This window comes from Paramacrobiotus metropolitanus, unplaced genomic scaffold (genome assembly GCF_019649055.1).
Source record: "Paramacrobiotus metropolitanus isolate TYO unplaced genomic scaffold, Prichtersi_v1.0 Parri_scaffold0000072, whole genome shotgun sequence".
Taxonomy (NCBI): domain Eukaryota; kingdom Metazoa; phylum Tardigrada; class Eutardigrada; order Parachela; family Macrobiotidae; genus Paramacrobiotus; species Paramacrobiotus metropolitanus.
The window spans coordinates 238,323-258,236 of NW_026570292.1; the positions used below are offsets into that span (position 1 = coordinate 238,323).

At 42.8% G+C, this 19,914-nt stretch overlaps 6 protein-coding genes across 6 annotated transcripts; 2 read left to right on the forward strand and 4 right to left on the reverse strand.

The window, feature by feature from the left end:
• Window positions 1–580: 580 nt before the first annotated feature.
• LOC129594890 (uncharacterized) lies at window positions 581–4,095 on the reverse strand. The gene is given in 3 exon segments (XM_055491749.1): window positions 581–2,479; window positions 2,791–3,367; window positions 3,370–4,095. Coding segments are annotated over 3 exon segments (1,419 nt in total). The 5' UTR covers window positions 3,760–4,095; the 3' UTR covers window positions 581–2,027.
• Window positions 4,096–6,473: 2,378 nt separating this feature from the next.
• On the forward strand, window positions 6,474–7,544 carry LOC129594950 (uncharacterized). Its single transcript, XM_055491813.1, has 4 exons — window positions 6,474–6,728; window positions 7,037–7,108; window positions 7,200–7,310; window positions 7,370–7,544. Exons 1-4 carry the CDS (start codon window positions 6,483–6,485, stop codon window positions 7,511–7,513), a joined length of 573 nt encoding a protein of 190 aa, XP_055347788.1. The 5' UTR covers window positions 6,474–6,482; the 3' UTR covers window positions 7,514–7,544.
• Window positions 7,545–10,229: 2,685 nt separating this feature from the next.
• Window positions 10,230–11,090, reverse strand: LOC129594857 (melanopsin-A-like). Its single transcript, XM_055491710.1, has one exon. It carries the CDS (start codon window positions 11,088–11,090, stop codon window positions 10,230–10,232), a length of 861 nt encoding a protein of 286 aa, XP_055347685.1.
• A 2,015-nt stretch (window positions 11,091–13,105) lies between these two features.
• Window positions 13,106–14,478, forward strand: LOC129594914 (ribonuclease Oy-like). Its single transcript, XM_055491776.1, has 2 exons — window positions 13,106–13,528; window positions 13,743–14,478. Exons 1-2 carry the CDS (start codon window positions 13,499–13,501, stop codon window positions 14,340–14,342), a joined length of 630 nt encoding a protein of 209 aa, XP_055347751.1. The 5' UTR covers window positions 13,106–13,498; the 3' UTR covers window positions 14,343–14,478.
• A 975-nt stretch (window positions 14,479–15,453) lies between these two features.
• LOC129594858 (muscarinic acetylcholine receptor M3-like) lies at window positions 15,454–17,061 on the reverse strand. The gene is made up of 3 exons (XM_055491711.1): window positions 16,309–17,061; window positions 15,765–15,871; window positions 15,454–15,659 (listed from the first exon to the last, which is right to left on the reverse strand). The coding sequence occupies exons 1-3, from the start codon at window positions 16,994–16,996 to the stop codon at window positions 15,540–15,542; spliced, it is 915 nt and encodes a 304-aa protein (XP_055347686.1). The 5' UTR covers window positions 16,997–17,061; the 3' UTR covers window positions 15,454–15,539.
• A 1,005-nt stretch (window positions 17,062–18,066) lies between these two features.
• On the reverse strand, window positions 18,067–19,579 carry LOC129594924 (melatonin receptor type 1B-like). Its single transcript, XM_055491789.1, has one exon. It carries the CDS (start codon window positions 19,432–19,434, stop codon window positions 18,460–18,462), a length of 975 nt encoding a protein of 324 aa, XP_055347764.1. The 5' UTR covers window positions 19,435–19,579; the 3' UTR covers window positions 18,067–18,459.
• Between the last annotated feature and the right edge of the window lie 335 nt (window positions 19,580–19,914).

Below are 19,914 nucleotides of genomic sequence, written 5' to 3' on the forward strand. Positions count from 1 at the left end.
CCTGTTGGAACCTTCTATACTCGTATGATAAGGTAAAAAAACACTACGCGTACTGTACTTGGATGCGTGTCACGACTAGGCAGCGTTGAAAGAGGAAATAGCTCGACAGAAATATTAGCAAATCATTTCATGTCTTATTCACTGAAAATACTACCCGATACCAGAAGCAACCGAGAAGAAATTGAACAAAAATTAGAAACTGACAGGGTTACAAAGGATGTGGCTTACTCAAATTGACCGATGGAGACGCTGGTTTGATGCGCTCTAAATTATCTGATGTACCAAATCGTCGCGCTATTGGCAGCTGTGACTAGAAAGATGGGCGTCCTTATCACAAGATGTTAAACTGTATTAAAAATGGTACAAACATTCACATTAGGATAAATAGAGGATTCCTTTAACCGTAATTGTTCGTTTACAAAAAGTTATTGGAACTAAAAAGATGAATAAATCGCACCATGCTGCGCAACACAACAGCACAATCTATTAACCTCGCAATCAACAATGCTTTCTGGCTGTATTGACGGATGCCGCATGGGTAATTCTTAAGCCCAACCAAAAAGCGTAATCATTTACTCATGCACTTTTTATTACTGCAATACACAACCAGTTCCCTTTCGAGAATTGGCAACCTTAATAAGATGATTCACTTCTTCGCATTCCCGCTCTGATTTAAAAAGAAACGAAACCTGGAAATGGGTTTTCTTACTGACTACTACAGTTCCTCGCGGGTCCGACTTCATGCGGAATTTCAGTACGCTTTTATCTACTACCGTCGTAGTTAGAAGCCCAAACAGTTCGTAAAGCAGCTCAATGGGAGAAATTTGCCCATCTGCCGGCCGCACTGAAAATACAAGCTGATCGCTTCTTGACTGCGGAATAGAAACTCTAATCATCGCTGGATAGCGTAATATTTCCACCTCCCGCTTTTTTCACACGATGCTTTCGACAACTATTGCCGAATAGTTGTCAGCGTCGGATGGGAAAGACGCTTTCGGCAAACTATCAGTTGTGGCGGTGTTCGTAGATTGTCTAACCGGCAATTTGGGAGCTGGTCTTTTTGTTTTGAGGTCAAACACCTTGGCCTCGGTTTTTGGTGATTTTTCGGACGATACTATCGCTTTTGATGATTTCTTCGCCGTGTTGCCAGTGAACAAGTTTCCATCGTGATTAAAAGTTGTATCCATCCATTGCGAAATACCAGTACCGTTTTTCCGAACGGTAACTGATAACAGAGTTAATATTTCCTCGCAGTCAGTAATGGGCTTTGCAGCGAACATTGCTTTTCGGACAGCAGTCAAGTTATAAGGTGCCTGTTTAATTATTTGGTGGAACAAAGTCTTGTCCGACAACGCTGCAGTTAACCCGCTGGCACCCATAACAGCTGCACAGCTTTAAATGCCGGCTTGATATTCCGTGGATCGAAAACTGACTGAATGGCAGAGTACAGAGCAGGAATTTTTGAGGCGCCGCCAGCAATGCCTACCGCTGTGATTTTATCACGATACAGGCTTATCCGAGAACGCAACCAGACCGTAAATACATGCACAGGAACAGTCATCATTCGATCCAAATCTTCTCGCTTCACCTGAACTTTCAGTTGTCGTTCCTCGACAACCAATTGAATAACCGCCATCTGCGCTGTTGACAGTTTCCGTTTCGCCGTCTCACACTCTACGCGCAGTCGGTGCATGGCACTCCACTTCTCTCGAATATCGATGCCGGTTTCCCGTTGAAACTCTTGACAGCAATATTCCACCAACGCATCATCAAAGTCCCGTCCACCGAATCTACTGGTTTTTGTCTCTTCCAACACTCGAACGCACTCGCTTCGAATTTCGAATACCGCAACCTCGGTAAGGTATGACCCGGATACCACAACAACATAGACACCATCCTCACATGCTTCCCGCCCTAATGCATACCCGAGCAAGGCTGCTGTTGATTTTGGACAACACCATACAGGTGGCGGCACCGACGATTGTCCTTCTACAGCCGCTCGAACAACTTCTTCGACAGCAGCTTGGTTATTTTGCAGATAACCGTCTGCCACTGCGACCACTGCGGCCACTACTTCTATGTTGTCGTTCCAGTACTGTGTCCTGCAGCAGCATCCTTATTGTATCGCGTAGAACCTCTTGCGGTGTCTCTACGGCAAAAGGCGGAGTGTCGTAGAATTTCTCCATTACTCCGGCAGTAACGCCTTCCACATCCATACCAGCATAGTTTCGAGCATCGTTACCGTACAAACATTCTTCTCCAGTATTTGCATAGTAAGCTGGCGTTTCATTTTCTCCGGTTGCATTGTGCAGTTGAATACATATGCCGTTATCCAAGCAACCAACACGGTAGCAAGTGGCACCCAGCGTTAATGCGATCGCTTTCTTTTGTGTAAATGCCTTTCCTTGGTTGGTGGAGACTGGTTTTACGACTTCCATTTTTGAAGGGGTCTGCAAAATGCCTTTCGAAATGCTGGGATCTGTAAAAACCAATACCGTTTTCATGATCAGCGTTGTATAATTTTGCACCTGCATCACATTATTGGATTTGACTGAATATTGTATAATCGCAACGGATTATGCGTCAGGGAGTGTTAGTAATTTTAATATTACTTTTCGAGTTTCGACCGGCTCGAATTGAGTGTGCGGGGTTTATGAGACAAAAAATTTTAGGAATTAAATCTGACAGACATCTTTTCCTGGCTGAATTGTCGGAGTCTTACCTAGTCACCAGAGCCGCAAAAGTACGCGGTTATTGTAATATCAACATTGCAGTAAGTAACTGTCTTACCTTGATAAAGCGGTAAACTCCAGTCGACCAGTCGGCTTCTAAGATCGAATAGCCGCAGCTCAGACACAGGATCATTTGTATTGTGCGGTGACGGCATCTCACGTTTTTTTAGCTGGCTTGCGGCATAAATTGCCGCTCCACATGCGACTGACTGGTCCGGATATGTATCTTGCAAGATTCGTTTCCCATTGAAAATCTCTTCTATGATGGCTCTGATTTTCGGTATGCGGCTTGCTCCACCAACTAAAATAACGCTTTCAATCTCCTCCGCCGATACCTCAGCATCCCGCATTACGTCTTTAATATGCTGTTCAATCGCTTGCGTCAACGGTTCACAAATGCTCTCATATTCTTCTCTATTAAGAATTCGAGAGTATGGCTCCTTGTCCATGAAATTTGGCACAAAAATTTTGGTTGATTTGCCGAAACTCAACGCATTCTTTGCTTTTTCCGCCGCTTTCCGTAATTGCATCTGCGCTTCTTCGTTCGGATGGTTTCCAGTTTGCTCCTGGTACTCTTTCGTCAAAAATTCTACAAGGGTCGCGTCAAATGTTGCGCCGCCTAGATGTAAATCCCTTATCGTTGCACAGTTGAAAACTTTACATCGGACTCAACTTTCAGGACCGTAATAACACAAGTCTTCCCACCGAGGTGTAAAACCAAGAGATTTTCTGCGTTGTCATATTTACTACCTCTCCCGTGATAGATGGCAGCGGCAATTGAATCGTCGACTATTGCTACCGAATTTATTCCGGCAATAACAGCAGCATTTTTCATGGCTGCCCGTTCGGGTTCGGTGAAGTAAACGGGCACCGCTAAAACAGGAGATAGGACCGGCTCGCCAGTATACGCCTCGACCGTCTCTTTTAATCTTCGCAACATTGCTGCCGCGATTTCTTCCGGTGAAACTGAGAGCTCTTTGTCGCCGTCAAGTATGAGTGCGTGAACCTTGCCATTTTTTTCGATCATTTCGAACTTCCACCGATCACCGTCGGCATGAAGTTCTGGATCACTGAATCTTTTGGCGAGCAACCGTCTGCAGTCATGTACAGTACTTTGCGGACAGAACATCCGTTGGTACATCGCGGCTTCTCCAACAGCAACCTCTCCATCTTGGTAACAGATTACACATGGAGTGGTGCGATTACCCTGCTCGTTCTGAATTGCCTGAGTTTGCCCGTCTTTATACACCGCAGTGCAGCTGGTTGTTGTTCCGAAATGAATTCCCACGGCTACAGCTTCGTTCTCCATGATGATATTATGGTCGATAAACGAGCGAATACTGTAATAATTACCTTATTACAAGAAGTGCTTATGAGTGCTGACAAAATGCTAATAAGGAAAGCGTTTTCTTGTCTGATAAAAGGCATCAAGTCTTATCTGAAGGAAACTCAACGTTGAAAATTAAAGGAGACTTTACGTGCTTATCGCGCTTAGATAGCAGTGACACATTGTTGCATAACTTGTACTTTTTCCATAGTACAGTACAAGAACACAGTATTAAATAATGCGCGATGAATGTACCGTTGTATCTGTGTTAGCTACTAAGTGTATTATCAGTACTGATTGCTTAATATTCTATTAAGAACTCTCAGATTGATTTCATAAAAAAAACATAAACATAAAAACAAAAACAGATTGGTGAACAATAGATTTTGGTTTGCAGTTAAGTAATAAAGCTTGATCACAGAGTGAAAGTATATTAATTTTACTGAAAATATAGTTATATGTTCAGAGGCGATGACAAAGTGAGTTACTGTGAAAAAACCGTTTCATTAAGTTCACGATATTAACTTTGATGAGCTTGTTTAAGTGTTTCTCAAACTAGCATTTGAGAAAAATGCGGGTATACGACTATACGTATAATATGTGCGCCATACGTATGATATGTATAAAATGTATGGGTATGTACATACGGTATGTAAACAGATACGGTAATGATGTAAATACTAGAGCTTACTAGAGCATACTAGATACGACTAGAGCATACGGTAAATACGAGAGCATACTAGTATGTAAATATGTAAGTACTAGGGTATGTCTATTAGCGCATCTATCCGGTACTTGTCCCTGCAAGTTTCTGTTATGCCGAGAGTTTTATAAGTTCGGGCTAGAATTAAGGGATTTGGCCCGGTACATAGCGCTAAATTCGTGTACATTGACGGGAATATTCGCTTTCGCGCACTTCCAAACACGTTTTTTGTTGCTTTTTGACATTGTGTAGCCAAATGATTTACATACATAGGCGTGTAATCCGTTTTAAAGAATTTAAAGGGATCGGTCGGTCCATAATGAATTTTAAAATTTTTAAAACTCATTTTGAAATTTGAAAAACATGCTAGAACGGTGGATCGGTGTAAGTACGATCCTCATAATTATGCGCATTTACGTGCAAAATTTGAAGGAGATCGGTCCATAATGAGACTTTTGGTGCATCGAAATGCATTTAAGCTTTTTAGAATTTTGTTATACTCATAACTCGCAACCGGATGTTGCGCGCGCAAACGGATTTCACAACTACTTATACAATTCTTTTGCCTACAAAATATCATAAAGCAGTCCAAAAAAGTGTTTGGGAGTGCGCGACAGCGAAAGTTCCTGTGGATGTACACGAATTTGGTGCTACGTACCGGGCCAAATCCCTTAAAGGCATTTGTGTTGGTTGCATAGATGTGATGGCGTAGATACAGTTTATTTAATTCCCTAGAACAGCAAATCACTCCAAAGCAACCAGCTGCGGATGATACGTTTCATATTGTACAGGTACATGTTATCCTGTAAAGGTGACGTTGCAAAGAGAGTTGATATGCTACTGTTCATCCAGGCCGTACAGCTGAAAGACTGCTACCTAGTTTGCCAAGCAGTCAATAATATAGATACAACATCGTACAGTATACAACGCTGTACAAGGCATACAGTATGCCGTACACGATAATTACATTATATTGCACTTTAATGCGAGTTCTGTAAACAGTCCAGTGTAGCACTCTACCATTCATGAGCTTCGCCAACACAGCGGAATGAAACAGACAGGTTCCACAAAATGAAATACAATAAGGATTTCACCTCAGCTTCCCAACCGTCAGCATCACGGATTGATACAGATGGATTAAACCAACAAATCGATCCAAAAATGAGCCGGTAATTCCTAACTTGAGCGCCGTAAATGCGGCTCAAAGTTTTTGGTTATTTTTGCGCTATAAAAAATGCCCGGGAAAGGTTTTATAATTGGAACATCAGAAAAAATCCTATCCTCACTAGGATTCGTTCCATTAATTAACGTATTTCCTCATCTATCGCAATGCCTCCACTTATCGGCTCTCCAGCAGTGTCTTTCTCTGGTGCCATTCTGTCTGATCGCAGGCGGTGCAGTGCGAGCCAGCGTGAGCTTAATCAACTTAATCCTGTTTACACTGGAAGACCCTGACCATGAACATCAAAATCCCCTTTTCCACTCCTTGTCCATGGTGTCATACGGTATGGTGCCTCTGCAGCCAGTCGTCCTCCTCACCGTCTTTTGTCTCGGAATAGCCACTGGTACGACATTCAACTGCAGCTGCAAGGCGTTGCCGAACTGGGCGGTATCCACGGAAGGAAGCAACATTCTTGGAAAAGGCTCAGCGGCTTATTATCACTGACATCACTGGCGGTGTTAACGTTCTGGGAATTTCTGGAGTGGTACGGATACATCGATGCGTATCCAGTCTGGACCGATCCGAACTTTCAGGGCGCTTTCGGCCCTGATACCGATTAAAGTGACGACAAAGCAGGCGATTATCGTTTGGCTGGTTTTCTGTATAGTACCACACTATCTTTTACAACAAGTTTTCATCTCTATTGGAATGAATGCGGTGGTCATGTGGGAAGCTTGCTCGGAATTTTTGAGAAAGCTGCAAAGAATTCGGGATAACCTGGCTGGCGACAATCACAAAGATCTAGTAACGCACGCACAGGAACTGAGACGTTTTCATCTGAAATTGGTGAAATGTACGGACACGTTGAATCGCGCGTATAGTTGGATACTCTTGGGAGCTTTCGCATTCAACATGGCGATTGCATCCTCTTTTATAGCAGCAAACTTTGCTGATCCGCCGAAACTGATATCAAATCGGTTGCTGGATTACGGCAGCGTGATTATATATTTCGGTTATGCGGTGATGTTTGCGATTCCTCTTGTGAAAGTCTACGAAAAGGTCATTTTTATTATGTAATTTCATAAAATACACTACCATGCAGTTTTTGGCAGGCCGAGGAATTTCCGCTGAAGGTGTATCAACTCCGAATGGAAGCAGCAAGAACCAGTAGCGGCGGGCAGACGGTATGGTTGTTTTAATCACGGCAACAGCAGAAACCGCGTAGAGTGTTATTTTCTGCTTTTTAAAAATGAAAGTTTTCTTTTCTGGTTTAAGGGACAGTCCTTGGTTATAGCCCTAGATTCCTTGGAAAAAGAGACACGGCGACATATTCCATGTTTTACGGGTGCCAACTTGATATTTTATTCCAGAGGATTACTGGCTGCAGTAAGAACATATTTACTTCGAGCATTCCCCAAAAACATATAAAAATTTTGATTATGCAGGCGTGCACTTTCCTGATATCGACGGCGCTGATAGCTCAAGAAGTCATCAGCAGCGGCAATGGCCATGGAGGTGAACAACCTGTTAATTGCTCTCTTTGTGTGCTTGACCTTCACAGCTTTCGAAATGTTACTCTCCATAAGTGAACGCTAAACAATCGAGATTATTACTATTTGATAATCCTCCCGTAATAATATTTTTCTGGTACTTTTTTAGTATCATTGTTGAATTGCGACTTTAACCATTGTGTTCCTTGTTTTTGCTGTACTCCTACTGTACACACTTATGAATTTCTGGTATCACTTACGGTTTACAAGTACATATATATTATGCTGACTGTGAGTTGTATTTGTACCGCTGTTAATGCTGAAGCATAACTGCGACGATTGCTTAGACTTCAAACAAAACAAAATGATTGTGCCGTGCTGTGCACGCTAACGCAGGCAGTGGCCATTATTGGGTTTGAAAGTCCCTTCCCGAGCAGTTCCCGCTACTTATCCGAGAAGTATGCCATGATGCATGTCTCTGCATTTAGCATTACCCACCTTCGGCAGCACTCTTCTGCGCCACTATGAACGTTCGCATAAAATGAAGTGATCAAGACTGCACGACAGCATAGAAACACCGTCCGGCGAATGTGAAAAATTTCACGACTATAGTCCTTACAAGCCTATCCATCTTGCAACGTTTAACGGAACATTAAATATTGAATTACAAATCAAGTTCATGCCACCTCATCAGCTGTTTAAACAGGAATACCTCCCTGCAATTTAAACGTTCTACCCGGTATATTGCACTTGGGATGGATGGCAGTGGCATGGCACTACCCTACACTGTCCGGCAGCAAAGCCCACCCGTCTAGTCTTTCGGTGTAAACTTGTAAATCACAAAAACTGTCTGTTTCGAGTTAAATTTAATGCACGTTAAAAGTTAGTACGCCTTATAAGTTATTCACACCATGTTCGTGGATAAAGGATCAGCTTTGGCCCCATGTCACAGCATCCCGGAAAAAATCTTGTCTCTCTGCGGCTTTATTCCGCTGACGACTGTCTTTCCGGGCGTCGCGAAGCATCATTATCATAGATTTTTACAAAAATGCTTGTCCGCTGTCCCAGTGCTGTTAATCATTCTCGCTTTAATACAGGCGTCACTTAGTACGATACTCGTCTTCTGGACTATTTACTCCGACACATCGAGTCAGCTATCCAGCAGTCCAATTACCGACATTGTTCCTCTTCTCAGTTATGCAATTATGGCTATCCAACCGGTTATCGTTCTATCCGTTTTTCGCAGCCAGTTGAAACTGTGGAATAGTTTGCAAAGTGACCTTGGCGAATTACTATCTTTCGGGAACGTTCGGAGAAGAGTTTCCTGTTGGCGAAAATAGGCAACGCTTTATCCGTGCTAAGCTTTGTTATGTTGGTTTTATGGGAAATTTGTGAATGGCAGCATTCATTTGAGAAAGACCCCCGATTTTATGATCCAGAATTTAACGATGCTTTTGCGCCGGTGCCGATGAAATTTACCACTAGGCAGATGGTCGCGCTCTGGATTTTTGCATGCACTATACCGTATTTCATTTCCAAACTTGTTTTCATTCTAGCCATCCAAAACGCACTTATTTTAAGAGATTTTTGTCGAGAAATTAATAACGAATTATCGCAGTATACCAAGCAACTGCAAACAAGTTCCCCGTGTAAGGAAGATCCAGTACCTGTAATGGGAAATTTCCGGCTTGTTCATCTGAGATCAATCATGTGTTGTGAAGAGTTTAACCATGTTTACAGTTGGATCACATTTGTCGTCTATGCATTCGATACGGCTATGACGTTCTCCTTTGTCGCCGGAGCCATATCCTCATCGGAAACGATTGCCAGCGCGCTGGCATTGAATTATGGAAGCGTGGGGATTTTGGGAGTTTTGCGGTGCTGTTCAGCATCCCTTTTGTACAAGTGTACGAACAAGTTAGTTGGCCCGAAAAATTGCTTTTACATTCATATTCTGCTACCGCTGGTACTGTACTACGGCTTCCACTACCACTACTGTTTTCATTTTTTAGGCAGTACGCCTACCGCTGATCTTGTATCGAATACAAAGCCAAATTCGGGATTTCCGCTCTTATATGCCGGTAAGTTAGGGAGCAAACAGTTTTACAGCACCAAAGCGAATACATATGATTTGTGGGGATACTGTTTTTTGTCGCCATCGGCTGCTACAATGACTATATGGATAGTATAGGTCAATGTAATCTCTTACTGCAGAAAAGTGAACTGAGTGCTGAACTGGACCTTTTCGCAGCAGCTACACGGCATCACGTGCTCTGCATTTCGAGTGCGGAACTGCTACACTTTACGCGTGGATTGTTGATTGGCGTAGGTCTTTATTGCCAGTTTCCAAAATACAATTAGTCAAAATTTATACGTATTTTTGAAATTTATTTTCTATGGCGTAGACATGCACGTTTTTCGTATCCGCCGGCATTATTGCACAAGAGATCGTCAGCCGCAGCGAAGAGAGTCTACTGCTTTCCCACCTGTGCGGAAATCATTCAAGCAAATAACATCGATTGATAGCAGTACCGCTTGTAGCAATGTTGACAGTTATGTTGTTGTAACTGCGTGTTGCGTCTGTAATCTGAATGCGAGTTGTTGTTGGTTGAACTTTCTTCTACGGAGCATTAACGCTCTCTTACCAGCCATTTGGAAATCTCGTTTGCAGCTATGCATGTTTATGAGAAGAGTAACACTTTTAACTGGCATTAAGATGTGCATCACCAGAAACTGCATTCATGATCCCAGAGTATTTTTGACTGAAACCTCATTATTTTTATCTCCAATAAAGGTTGCAGGTAACTAAGCGGTTCTAGTGCACAGACATTCTACATCCAAATGGCCGTAATTCTTTGAGTGCTATTGCAAACAGCACCGGATCGAAAACTGACTGCAACGCAAAAAGCACATAGCAAATCTGGAAAACACTAGCATTGTCCACATTGATGAAAAGCTTAATCGTGAAATAAACACGTCCTGGTGTCCAAGTTGCCAGTAAAGAAACGGTCATGAGAACATATAAAACTGTGCCTCTGGTCCAGATCTTTGATAATCTTTCGCTTCTCTTTCCTTTCCTTGATTCAGTAACGGAATTATCGGAATTTTCAATACCAATCTGATTCCGCGTAATATGCTGTGTGATACCGCCACCCACAACTCCCACGCGTTTTCTTAGTAGCTGCTTTCCCAAGATATACGGAAACGTGAGAATTACAGCCACCAACGGCAAAATGTATCCCAGAAAATGTTTGGCCAATGCCCATTTTGGCTGAGCGGACGTGTTAATTGAGCAACCAAATTTATCCAAAGGTCGTCTGTAATACAGCGCATCTGAGACAATTCCCGGTACAACAATCACGTGCACCCAAACCCATACAAAAATACAGAGCTGAATGGCAGTCCGAAGTGTATGATGGTGCTTATAATGCAAATGATATGTTAGCGCCCAGACGCGGTTCACCGATATGAGGACATGGGATGCCATGATTACGCCGATGAGCACATTGTTGGCGAATAAGTATACAGTGCACGCCGTCCATCCCATCCACCAGCGGGAGAATAAGGCGCTGGAAATTTCCAGCGGGACTTGTAGAGTGATTTGTAGAATGTTCGTAACCAGGAGATTAATCAGGTACACGTTGAAGGGAGTGCGCAGTGTGGGGGTACAGAGCATTCGCAGTAATACGGGTATGTTGGTTATGAGTGCCGCACAACTGATGATCAGTGCACTGGTAGGAATAAAAGTCCATCTGGCAACGTTTACCGATGAACTGATGTTATATCCGCTACTAGAATTATTCATACTTTTGCAACAATCGATCAAAATTCCTCTTGCAGTAATAGTTTCCCCAAACTAACCTCCAGTTCAGCCAGTGAGTGTGGAAAGCAGGTAAATGAACTTAAACAAGATGTATGGTTAAAATCCAAGGATACTCTGGAAAATACACTGGAAAACTGTTCTTTTAAAAACTAAAACCATTATGGGGAAAGTTTCTGGTTCATACCATAATAATCCATCTGAAAATTATTATAAGCTTTTTCGTTGAACACCAGATCTGGTGAATCAGAATGGCGGAATTGTTACACCGCAAGAAAAAGGAAACTTCGGGAAAATACGCAGAGGCTACGTACTCTGTACATGTCGAACAGCATACAGAAAGCAACTGAGACCTGATACTACGCATCTTTGCTCGCACAAAGGAACATTCAACACAAGACGCAGAGATTGTGTATGGTCTCTGGAAGATGCTGAATCAACCGGGGAAATTACTAAAGATTCATCCAGCTGTAAAGCGGTAAGGATAAGCAGGGATTACATGGTAGCGTAGGCGACTAATGAATCACGTCAAAGGTCGTGTGACAATGAACCAGCTGTGGTCGCTGTGAAATAAAGAAAAGCATGGCACTAACGGTCTATACTGCTCTCTGCATTCGTCACTCGTTAGTGACCATTTTACAAGAGGTTCGCATTCATCTAACGGCGTCCCAAAGCTCTGTTCTAACTGTGAATGTATTATGTGGCTAAATGAGCCCGCCGTGTCAGAACGGCCCACCTGGGATACAGAGCTAACTGTACAGAATTTGTACTACAGATAATAACAAAAGTTTGTTTCTGGTTGAATACATATCCTACTCAGACAGACTGGCTAGACTTACTGGTTTGTTCCTATATTTAACATTAATGTCGTCAGTACCAGATTGGTACTATGCATACTTCTAAGTATATATTATTACGTGCAAATTTTTTATAAGGGATAATTTTTTCCATCCATGGATTTGTCGATCTTATCGTTTGCGAGTCTTATGACTTCAGCAAATAGGTACTGGAGATATCTGATAAATAATCTCTAGATCAATATACTCGTATATGCATGGCAGTAACTGCCTTACCTAGCAGACAGAAATAAGTAACACGGTTTACGGTAAATTTTTGTACACTAAGCGGCAATGAAAACGGCGGGAAGAGTACTATAGCACAGTAAGTACTGTATTTGAGTAGAAGCTTACATAAATAGCGGCATCCGCAAAAATATAAATGAATGCATAAGTGTTTACTCAAGTGTTTACCGGCCGACGAACTATGACCTTGATAACATCATCCCGAGTGCCACCCCTTTCCTGTAACATCTACGTGCACGAGCCGTACACTCATAGTTGTAGCGCTTTGCGTTTCACATAAGTACCAGGAATGTGAACACTACATACCAACATTGATACGACATCGGACATTTTATTGCCAAGTTACAACGTGTTTAGCTAACATAGCTGCAACCAAAATTGACGATTCTCGCCAGGATGGTACCCTGTGGCGGTTGGCAGCCGTGCGCCTACGGTGCGCCGGGAAGTCATCGTAGGCCCATAACAACAAGTGCTTATCCCGGCACTTTTTAAACAGTGCGCGTTCGCAAACTATGTTGTTATTAAATTGGGCAGATACATGAAAATTTACAGAAAACCATTCTCTGCAAACAAGGAAAAAATGTGTGATAAAAATGGTTACGGTATTCTTAAATTTAGCGCAGGTGCTATGGCCACGATATTGCATTACCGCCTCGAAAATTTTAGCACACGAACAGAAACAGAGCGAATGCATAATTCTCCTGTTGGCGCACTCCAAAATCCCTGTTTGTTAGTGACGTCAAAATGACACACTGCCAGTCTGCAGTCTCGGCGAGAATCACGAATATTACGGTTTTTCGCTGTTTGGCAACAGCATGATGGCGATGCACTGGAATTGCGGTGTTTAATTATTCGGGCCGATATATAACCATTCAGGCTTATTTTGGTACTACGTAGTAGAATAATTAACGTTTCATCGCGAAGTACATCGTTTTTATTTTTAGAGTAAAGAGTAACTAATTTTTGTTTTAAAAAAATGCAGCACGTAAGTTTTCTCGTGTGCGGCATTGCTTTCACGAGTATCATCCAATGGACCATTCTGGAAGCGGTGTTATTTCCACATCCTCCGCCAAAACATCATAAAAATTCGAAACTGCTTGCAGACGATGCATTTGACTTCCTGCTCTTTGTACAACGCTGGCCAGCATCAGTCTGTGTAAATGGGCATTTCACCAGTGGAGTATGTGCGTTCCTCCTGGGTTATCTGCAACTGTAAGACAACGTTTTTTATCTTGGTTGTTAAACTTAAAGGATTCTGATTATTAAGAGAGCTATAACTCATACTTACTCATACAATCGATTTAACTCATACTCATTGTTAGTTGAATTCCAGTTGGGTTCTGCTGTTGGTTGTTTTTGGAAATGCGGTACTACAAAACAAAACTGTTCTCGAGTTGTGCATTTTTAAGCCATTGTTGTGGGTTAGGATTGGATAATACATGGCCTATGGCCGTCCAAATTCAATTCCAGCGGTCTAGAGCACTGCCGTACCATCCCCTTTAACCCTGATCCCTTGCAACCGCTCCTCAACGACCTCAACGCCTTTTGGCCTAGTCTGACCGCTACGAAACGACCGGACAAATTTTGGGGTCACGAATGGAAGATGCACGGCACCTGCGCCCAGAGCCTAGCTTCTTTGACTGGCGAACTGAACTACTTCCACCGCTCCCTGGAGTTGCGGGCGCAGTATAATCTGTACAACGTTCTCCAGGGGCAGAGTATCGTGCCAAGTTCCAATAGGACCTATACCCATGACGATGTGGCCGGAGCCTTACAGCGACAGTACAATAAGCGGATTGGTGTTTATTGCTCGTATAGTAACGTTACAAGCCAGCACTACTTTGCGGAAGTAAGAGTTTGTCTGCAGAAAGATTTATCCTTGATGGACTGCCCGGATTACGTCACGCATACCGAAGAAGCATCATCGTGTCCGAAAAGGAAGCCGGTGCTGTACCCTGTCTTCTCTCCCAGTTCGTTTTTCGAAATACCTGTGCACCAAAAAGGACGTAGCAACAAAAAAGGATAGAACTTTCCCCGATAACGCTCGGTGTCAGGATTGTGTTCCAATGTGTACAATACATTCTGTAAAGTACTCGTACTTTGTGCGTATGTTGATTATCAGGACGGTGGAAGACGGCTTTGGCATAATCTTCCAAATAAAAATTCACAAAGTGTTGTACTTATTGTTAATGATTAACCAATTTACTTACAGTACGAGGAGGGGGTAAATGAGCTCGATGTACCCGAGCAAGGGGTAACAGAGCTCGTTATCCGTAACCGTGCCTGTGCAATACGGCCAGCCACCAAGAGACGGCAACCTGTTCTATAACGCAAAATAACTGAAACAGCCGCTGAGACCGATAGCTGCTTTTTTCTCCATAGACTCGTATGCTAAACAAAATCACTTGTTTCTTACACATTTCGAAAGAAAACCACTCAGCCTACATTTCAAAAGAATAAGAAAAAAATTGCAAGATTTTTGATACCAAGAAAGTTATTATTAAGGATGAAAGAGAAAAGTTATCGCCATTTATGTTTCTCATAGACTTAGCATGAGATCTCGATCCACGGTCGGGTCCACGCACAAACTCTATGCTTTGTCTACGAGAAACATGAATGGCGATAACTTTTCTCTGTCATCCTTAATAAGAACTTTCTTGGTATGAAAAATCTTGCAATTTTTTTCTTATTCGTTTGAAATGTAGGTTGAGTGGTTTTCTTTCGAAATGTGTAAGAAACAAGTGATTTTGTTTAGCATATGAGTCTATGGAGAAAAACGCAGCTATCGGTCTCAACGGCTGTTTCAGTTATTTTGCGTTATAGAATAAGTTGCCGTCTCTTGTGGTGGCTGGCCGTATTGCACAGGCACGGTTACGGATAACGAGCTCTGTTACCCCTTGCTCGGGTACATCGAGCTCATTTATCCCCTCCTCGTACGGTAACTGAATTCTGCTTGGCTATATTTACTGTAAATCTACAATAATTTCGTATACTATAACAGCCTTGTATTAAAACCGGCCTCCACATCTACCCAGTATCCACAACGAAGTTATGCTCAGTCTACCATCATGTCCAACTTTGTTTAAACGGTTGCCAGGTTCTGTGTGACGTGGACCTGAGTTCTGCATACTCGTGCTTTTTAGCGATGTTGCACAGCAAAGGTACGTACAGATATAATGAATTCTTCGTGCCTTAAGCAAAAGCAGAAACATGGAAAGGTCATTCAGGCAGTCTGTTTCACAGAGCACGTTTGGTTGGTAAATGAAAGCCGCAGATCTTTTATGGCGAATGCGAACAGTAACGGATCAATAGCCGCTTGACATGCAAAAAGTGCAAAGCAAATCTGAAAAGCTGCAGTACTGTCAATGGCAGTAAACAATTTTAATGAGAAGTACACCCTGCCGGGAATCCACGTGATAAAGATCGACGCCGTCAATAAAGTGAGTACCAGCATTCCTTGAGACCGTTTCTTGGCAAATCCTGACTCGTCAACAATATCCATAATTTCATTATTGGCTTCCGGTGAGCTTAGCTCAAGTTTCGCCGTTTTGTCATCTACCCAAAAGGCAAACGATAAGTCGGTCATATGTACAACTGGATCAAACATCTTCAACAATCTTGTTTTCTTTGTTTGTGAAGCTTTAACACTTGGTGCGATACGGTTTGTTTTAGTTTTTAAAATTTGCTGGCGATAAAGTCATTTGCAGCAGCCGGAAAGAGTTGTTCGTTTCCTGTTGCAGTGCTTATCACGACTTATAATAGTAACAAAGCAACGAGCGTTTGGATATACGAGTATTTGTTCTGTTGCGTCCCTGGCTGAGAAAATTTTGCATGTACGAGCGGAAACTTAATCTGAAATATGAATAGCCCGTACTTCCAGTTGTACGGTTTTTTTCCAGTTTGAGTCATTTTTTATAGATTGTGTACGCTTTTCTGTACAGTTATTTGTCATACAAGCACAAGCTGTGCACGGACTTTTGAAGAAGCAGTTCACTTACCTTGATCAGTTCCCTGCGCTGCCACACGCACGCCCACCACTCCGCGCCTTCGGCGTGCCCGTTTTATGGTTACATAAGGAAAGGAAAGGAGAATCAACAGTGTGGGCGCAACATACACCACCCAGTGCACAGTCATCGACCACACCGGTTGAGCTGCTTTGTTCAACTCACATCCGACCTTTTCAATGGGACGCCGATAAAACAAAGCATCGCTGATTATTCCCGGTAGCAGAAGTATGTGATTCCAGATCCAGGAAGCCACACAGATACTAATCGCTACAGATTTTGAGTGGTGGTGGCGATAGTGGACGGGAAAGGTCACCGCCCATACTCTGTTAATTGCGATTAGCAGGTGCGAGAGCATGATGACCCCGGCCAGCACATAATACGCGTAAATGTACAGATTGCAAGCTGTTCGACCCATCCACCAACGGGAATATATGGATTCAAGAATCGCCAAGGGATTCTGCAAGAACACTTGAAGGATATTGGCCAGGAGTAAATTTATCAAGTAGATATTAAACGGCGTTCTAAGACGCGGCCTGCACAGTATCTGCAACGTTACGGGAACGTTGGTGATGAATACAGAGATCATGCTTGCCAGGGTGAATACAGACACAAAAGTCCATTTGCCCGAAACATTACCAGCCACCGATGTGGTTGTGTTGTTTGTGCTAGCCATGGAATTGCTTAGAGAGAGAAAACTCGAAGTTTTGTAGAGCAATGACGCTAACAAAATAACATCATTATTATCCTTAAATCTGCCAGCGAGCGATGCAAATGTTGCGATATCTGAATAACATACGTAATATATTTAATTATACAGTAGAACATACCGGAAACAAACCAACTACTCGAAGATCAGAGGAAGACTCCAAAGCCTCTGCTTCCTGGGATGCTAAATCAGACGCTCCTCCTGGATAAGCACATTCACGGAAAAAGGATCTCGTGTCATGAGTCATGACACTCCTTGTTTGTTGTCCATATTGCTACCTAACCGATGCTTCCGGTTTGATTAAATTAAGGAAGCCAAGCAGCGAACAGTGTTTCGGATAATTTTCTTTACCTCAATTACGACTCTATTTTAGTGTCCACCGTATCTACTATCTACTAATGAACTTGTGTCTAATGTCTGTATTGTACTGTAGCGAAGGTATCAAGTTAGATCACAGAGTGTGTTTACCGGAAAAATGCGCACTGTATATACCCACGCTTCACGGGCAAAATTCACGATATTTTACCAGCAAATCAAAATCGGAGTTGTTTGAGCTGCTGAACAACGTTCTTGTTTTAACAATTCATTTAACTAATTAATACATAATACTTAAAAATGAAAAATCAGCTAATATTTGTATTACAGCAGGCTGGAAAGTAATGCATACAAATCAGAGCTCTGATTATCATGTTGGTTCGTTGTGGTTTTGGGGGGGTGCCCCTGCACGGGGTGCAGTTTTGTCCAGATTGGGATTGACGGTGAATGAGTTTGCAGGATGGGCGCAGAAAGGCGATGATTTTCAGAGCTCTGGTGATAAGGAAATCTGGGTGAATAAGTAGTTAAATTTACGTGGAGATTTGCTATCTGAAATAAGAAAATGGGATTTGGGTCGTGAATTTTGCCCGTGCAGCATGGCTATATCCAGGGCGAATTTTTCCGGTAAACACACCCTGTGGTCTTACTTGATACCGCCGCTACAGTACTGCTTTCGGTGGAAACTGCATGGTTTATTTTCTAGAATCAAAACAAAATCTGCTTGCTTACATTTTCTGGTTCCGAAGATGCTATCAACAACCACCGCTTCTTTCGACAAAAGAGAATTATGCTAATGCTAATATTTGCAGAATGGCATGCTGATATCAACAATACCAGGCCCCAGCTGGCTGGTATTGTTGGGTAAGAGCGTATTGAAATATCATTTCGTTGCGAATATCCTGAGACCACAAACGGAAAATTAAGTAATTAAAACTTCGAAGCAAAATACATAAATTTACTAAAACTGTAGAGTAAACCGGAACGTCATCTTGTTGTGGGTGGAAACCGAAAACAGTACGTAACTGTATCACCATATGGGACGCTGTGAACTGCTAAGTGGCTTCGTTATTCCACTTATCGTAATGACATTAGAATGATATAAGCCATCATTTCCGCTAACTGGGCGTGAGCATTCCCCGAAGGTCTTTTAACGCAACAATAAACAGCAGAGGATCCAGCGCTGACTGGCATGCGAACAGTACGTAACAGATCTGGAATGCCAGGTTGTTGTCGATGCTCGTATACAACTTGATGGTAAAATAAACCCTTCCCGGTGTCCATGTAAAAAAAATCGAAGCCGTCAATAGCGCAAATATCAGCATTCCTTTGGACCGTTTCTGTTCCTTGTTTTCGGTGGAAGCTGCATTGACACTGTCCGCGTGATGCATATTGCGGTTCTCCGTCGCAGTTCGCGATGGCCTCTTCTCGTTCCCCCCAGCATCAGTCGGTAGTAATCGAGAGTGGACTAACCGTTTATGTCGCATTTGCTTGATAATTACATAAGGGAACGATGCCAGAATAAACGGGGTGGGTAAAACATACAGAACCCAGTGCATCGTCATCGCCCACACCGCTTGGGCTGCATTATTAACCTGACAGCCAAAAGATTCCACCGGTTTGCGGTAATACAGAGCATCCGTAATAATCCCGGGCAGGATCAGTAAATGAATCCACATCCATGAAACCAGGCAAATGCCCAACGCGACGCATTTTGTATGCTTGTGGCGGTAATGAACGGGAAAGGTCACAGCCCAGATACGATTGACGGCGATTAGGACGTGCGTGAGCATGATGACACCCCCCAGTACATAGTTGGCATAAATATATAAATTACAGACTTTCCATCCCATCCACCAACCGGAATACAGTGCTTCCAGAATATCCAGGGGATTCTGAAAAACGACTAGAAGGAGATTAGCGATGAGCAGGTTGACTAGGTAAATATTGAATGCTGTTCGGAGATGAGGTCGGAGCAGCAGTTGTATGAGCACCGGCGTGTTGGTCAGCAGGACCGCGATTAAGATGGTCGTGGCGAATATTGGGACGAATGTCCACTGTGCTGCTACCGGAATCTTGGTATCGTTAACCATGGTCTGCTTTTTGATTCGTGATCGTCGGATGCCACTGAAAAAGACAGATGTGAAAAGGGGAAGTTTCTGAGAAGGAAAGCGGACACCAAAATCGGTTTAGCTCCAGACTGTTTCTGTGCACTGTTGATACCGGTACGGCGGTACCGCTTAGTTGCATGATTACTCCCCCTCTTTCACATTTACAAAGGCCACCACCATATGCTAATTAAAAATTCTCCTCGAAGGAACTTGTGGGTTATATACAATGCAGTGTTATGATCACCGAATAATAAAACTGCAGGGCTGTAAACGATGCCACTAACGGGCACTTAACCGATCATCCGAACCTTCCATGCACAGTGTACCATCACAATGTCCCCATTTTAATGGTAAAATCGTAGGTGTAAGTTTACTCAGCAGTTGATTTATATTCGTATCCGTATTCCGCATCTTCCAATGCACTTTGCACTACATGCAGTTATACATTATTACAACATTATT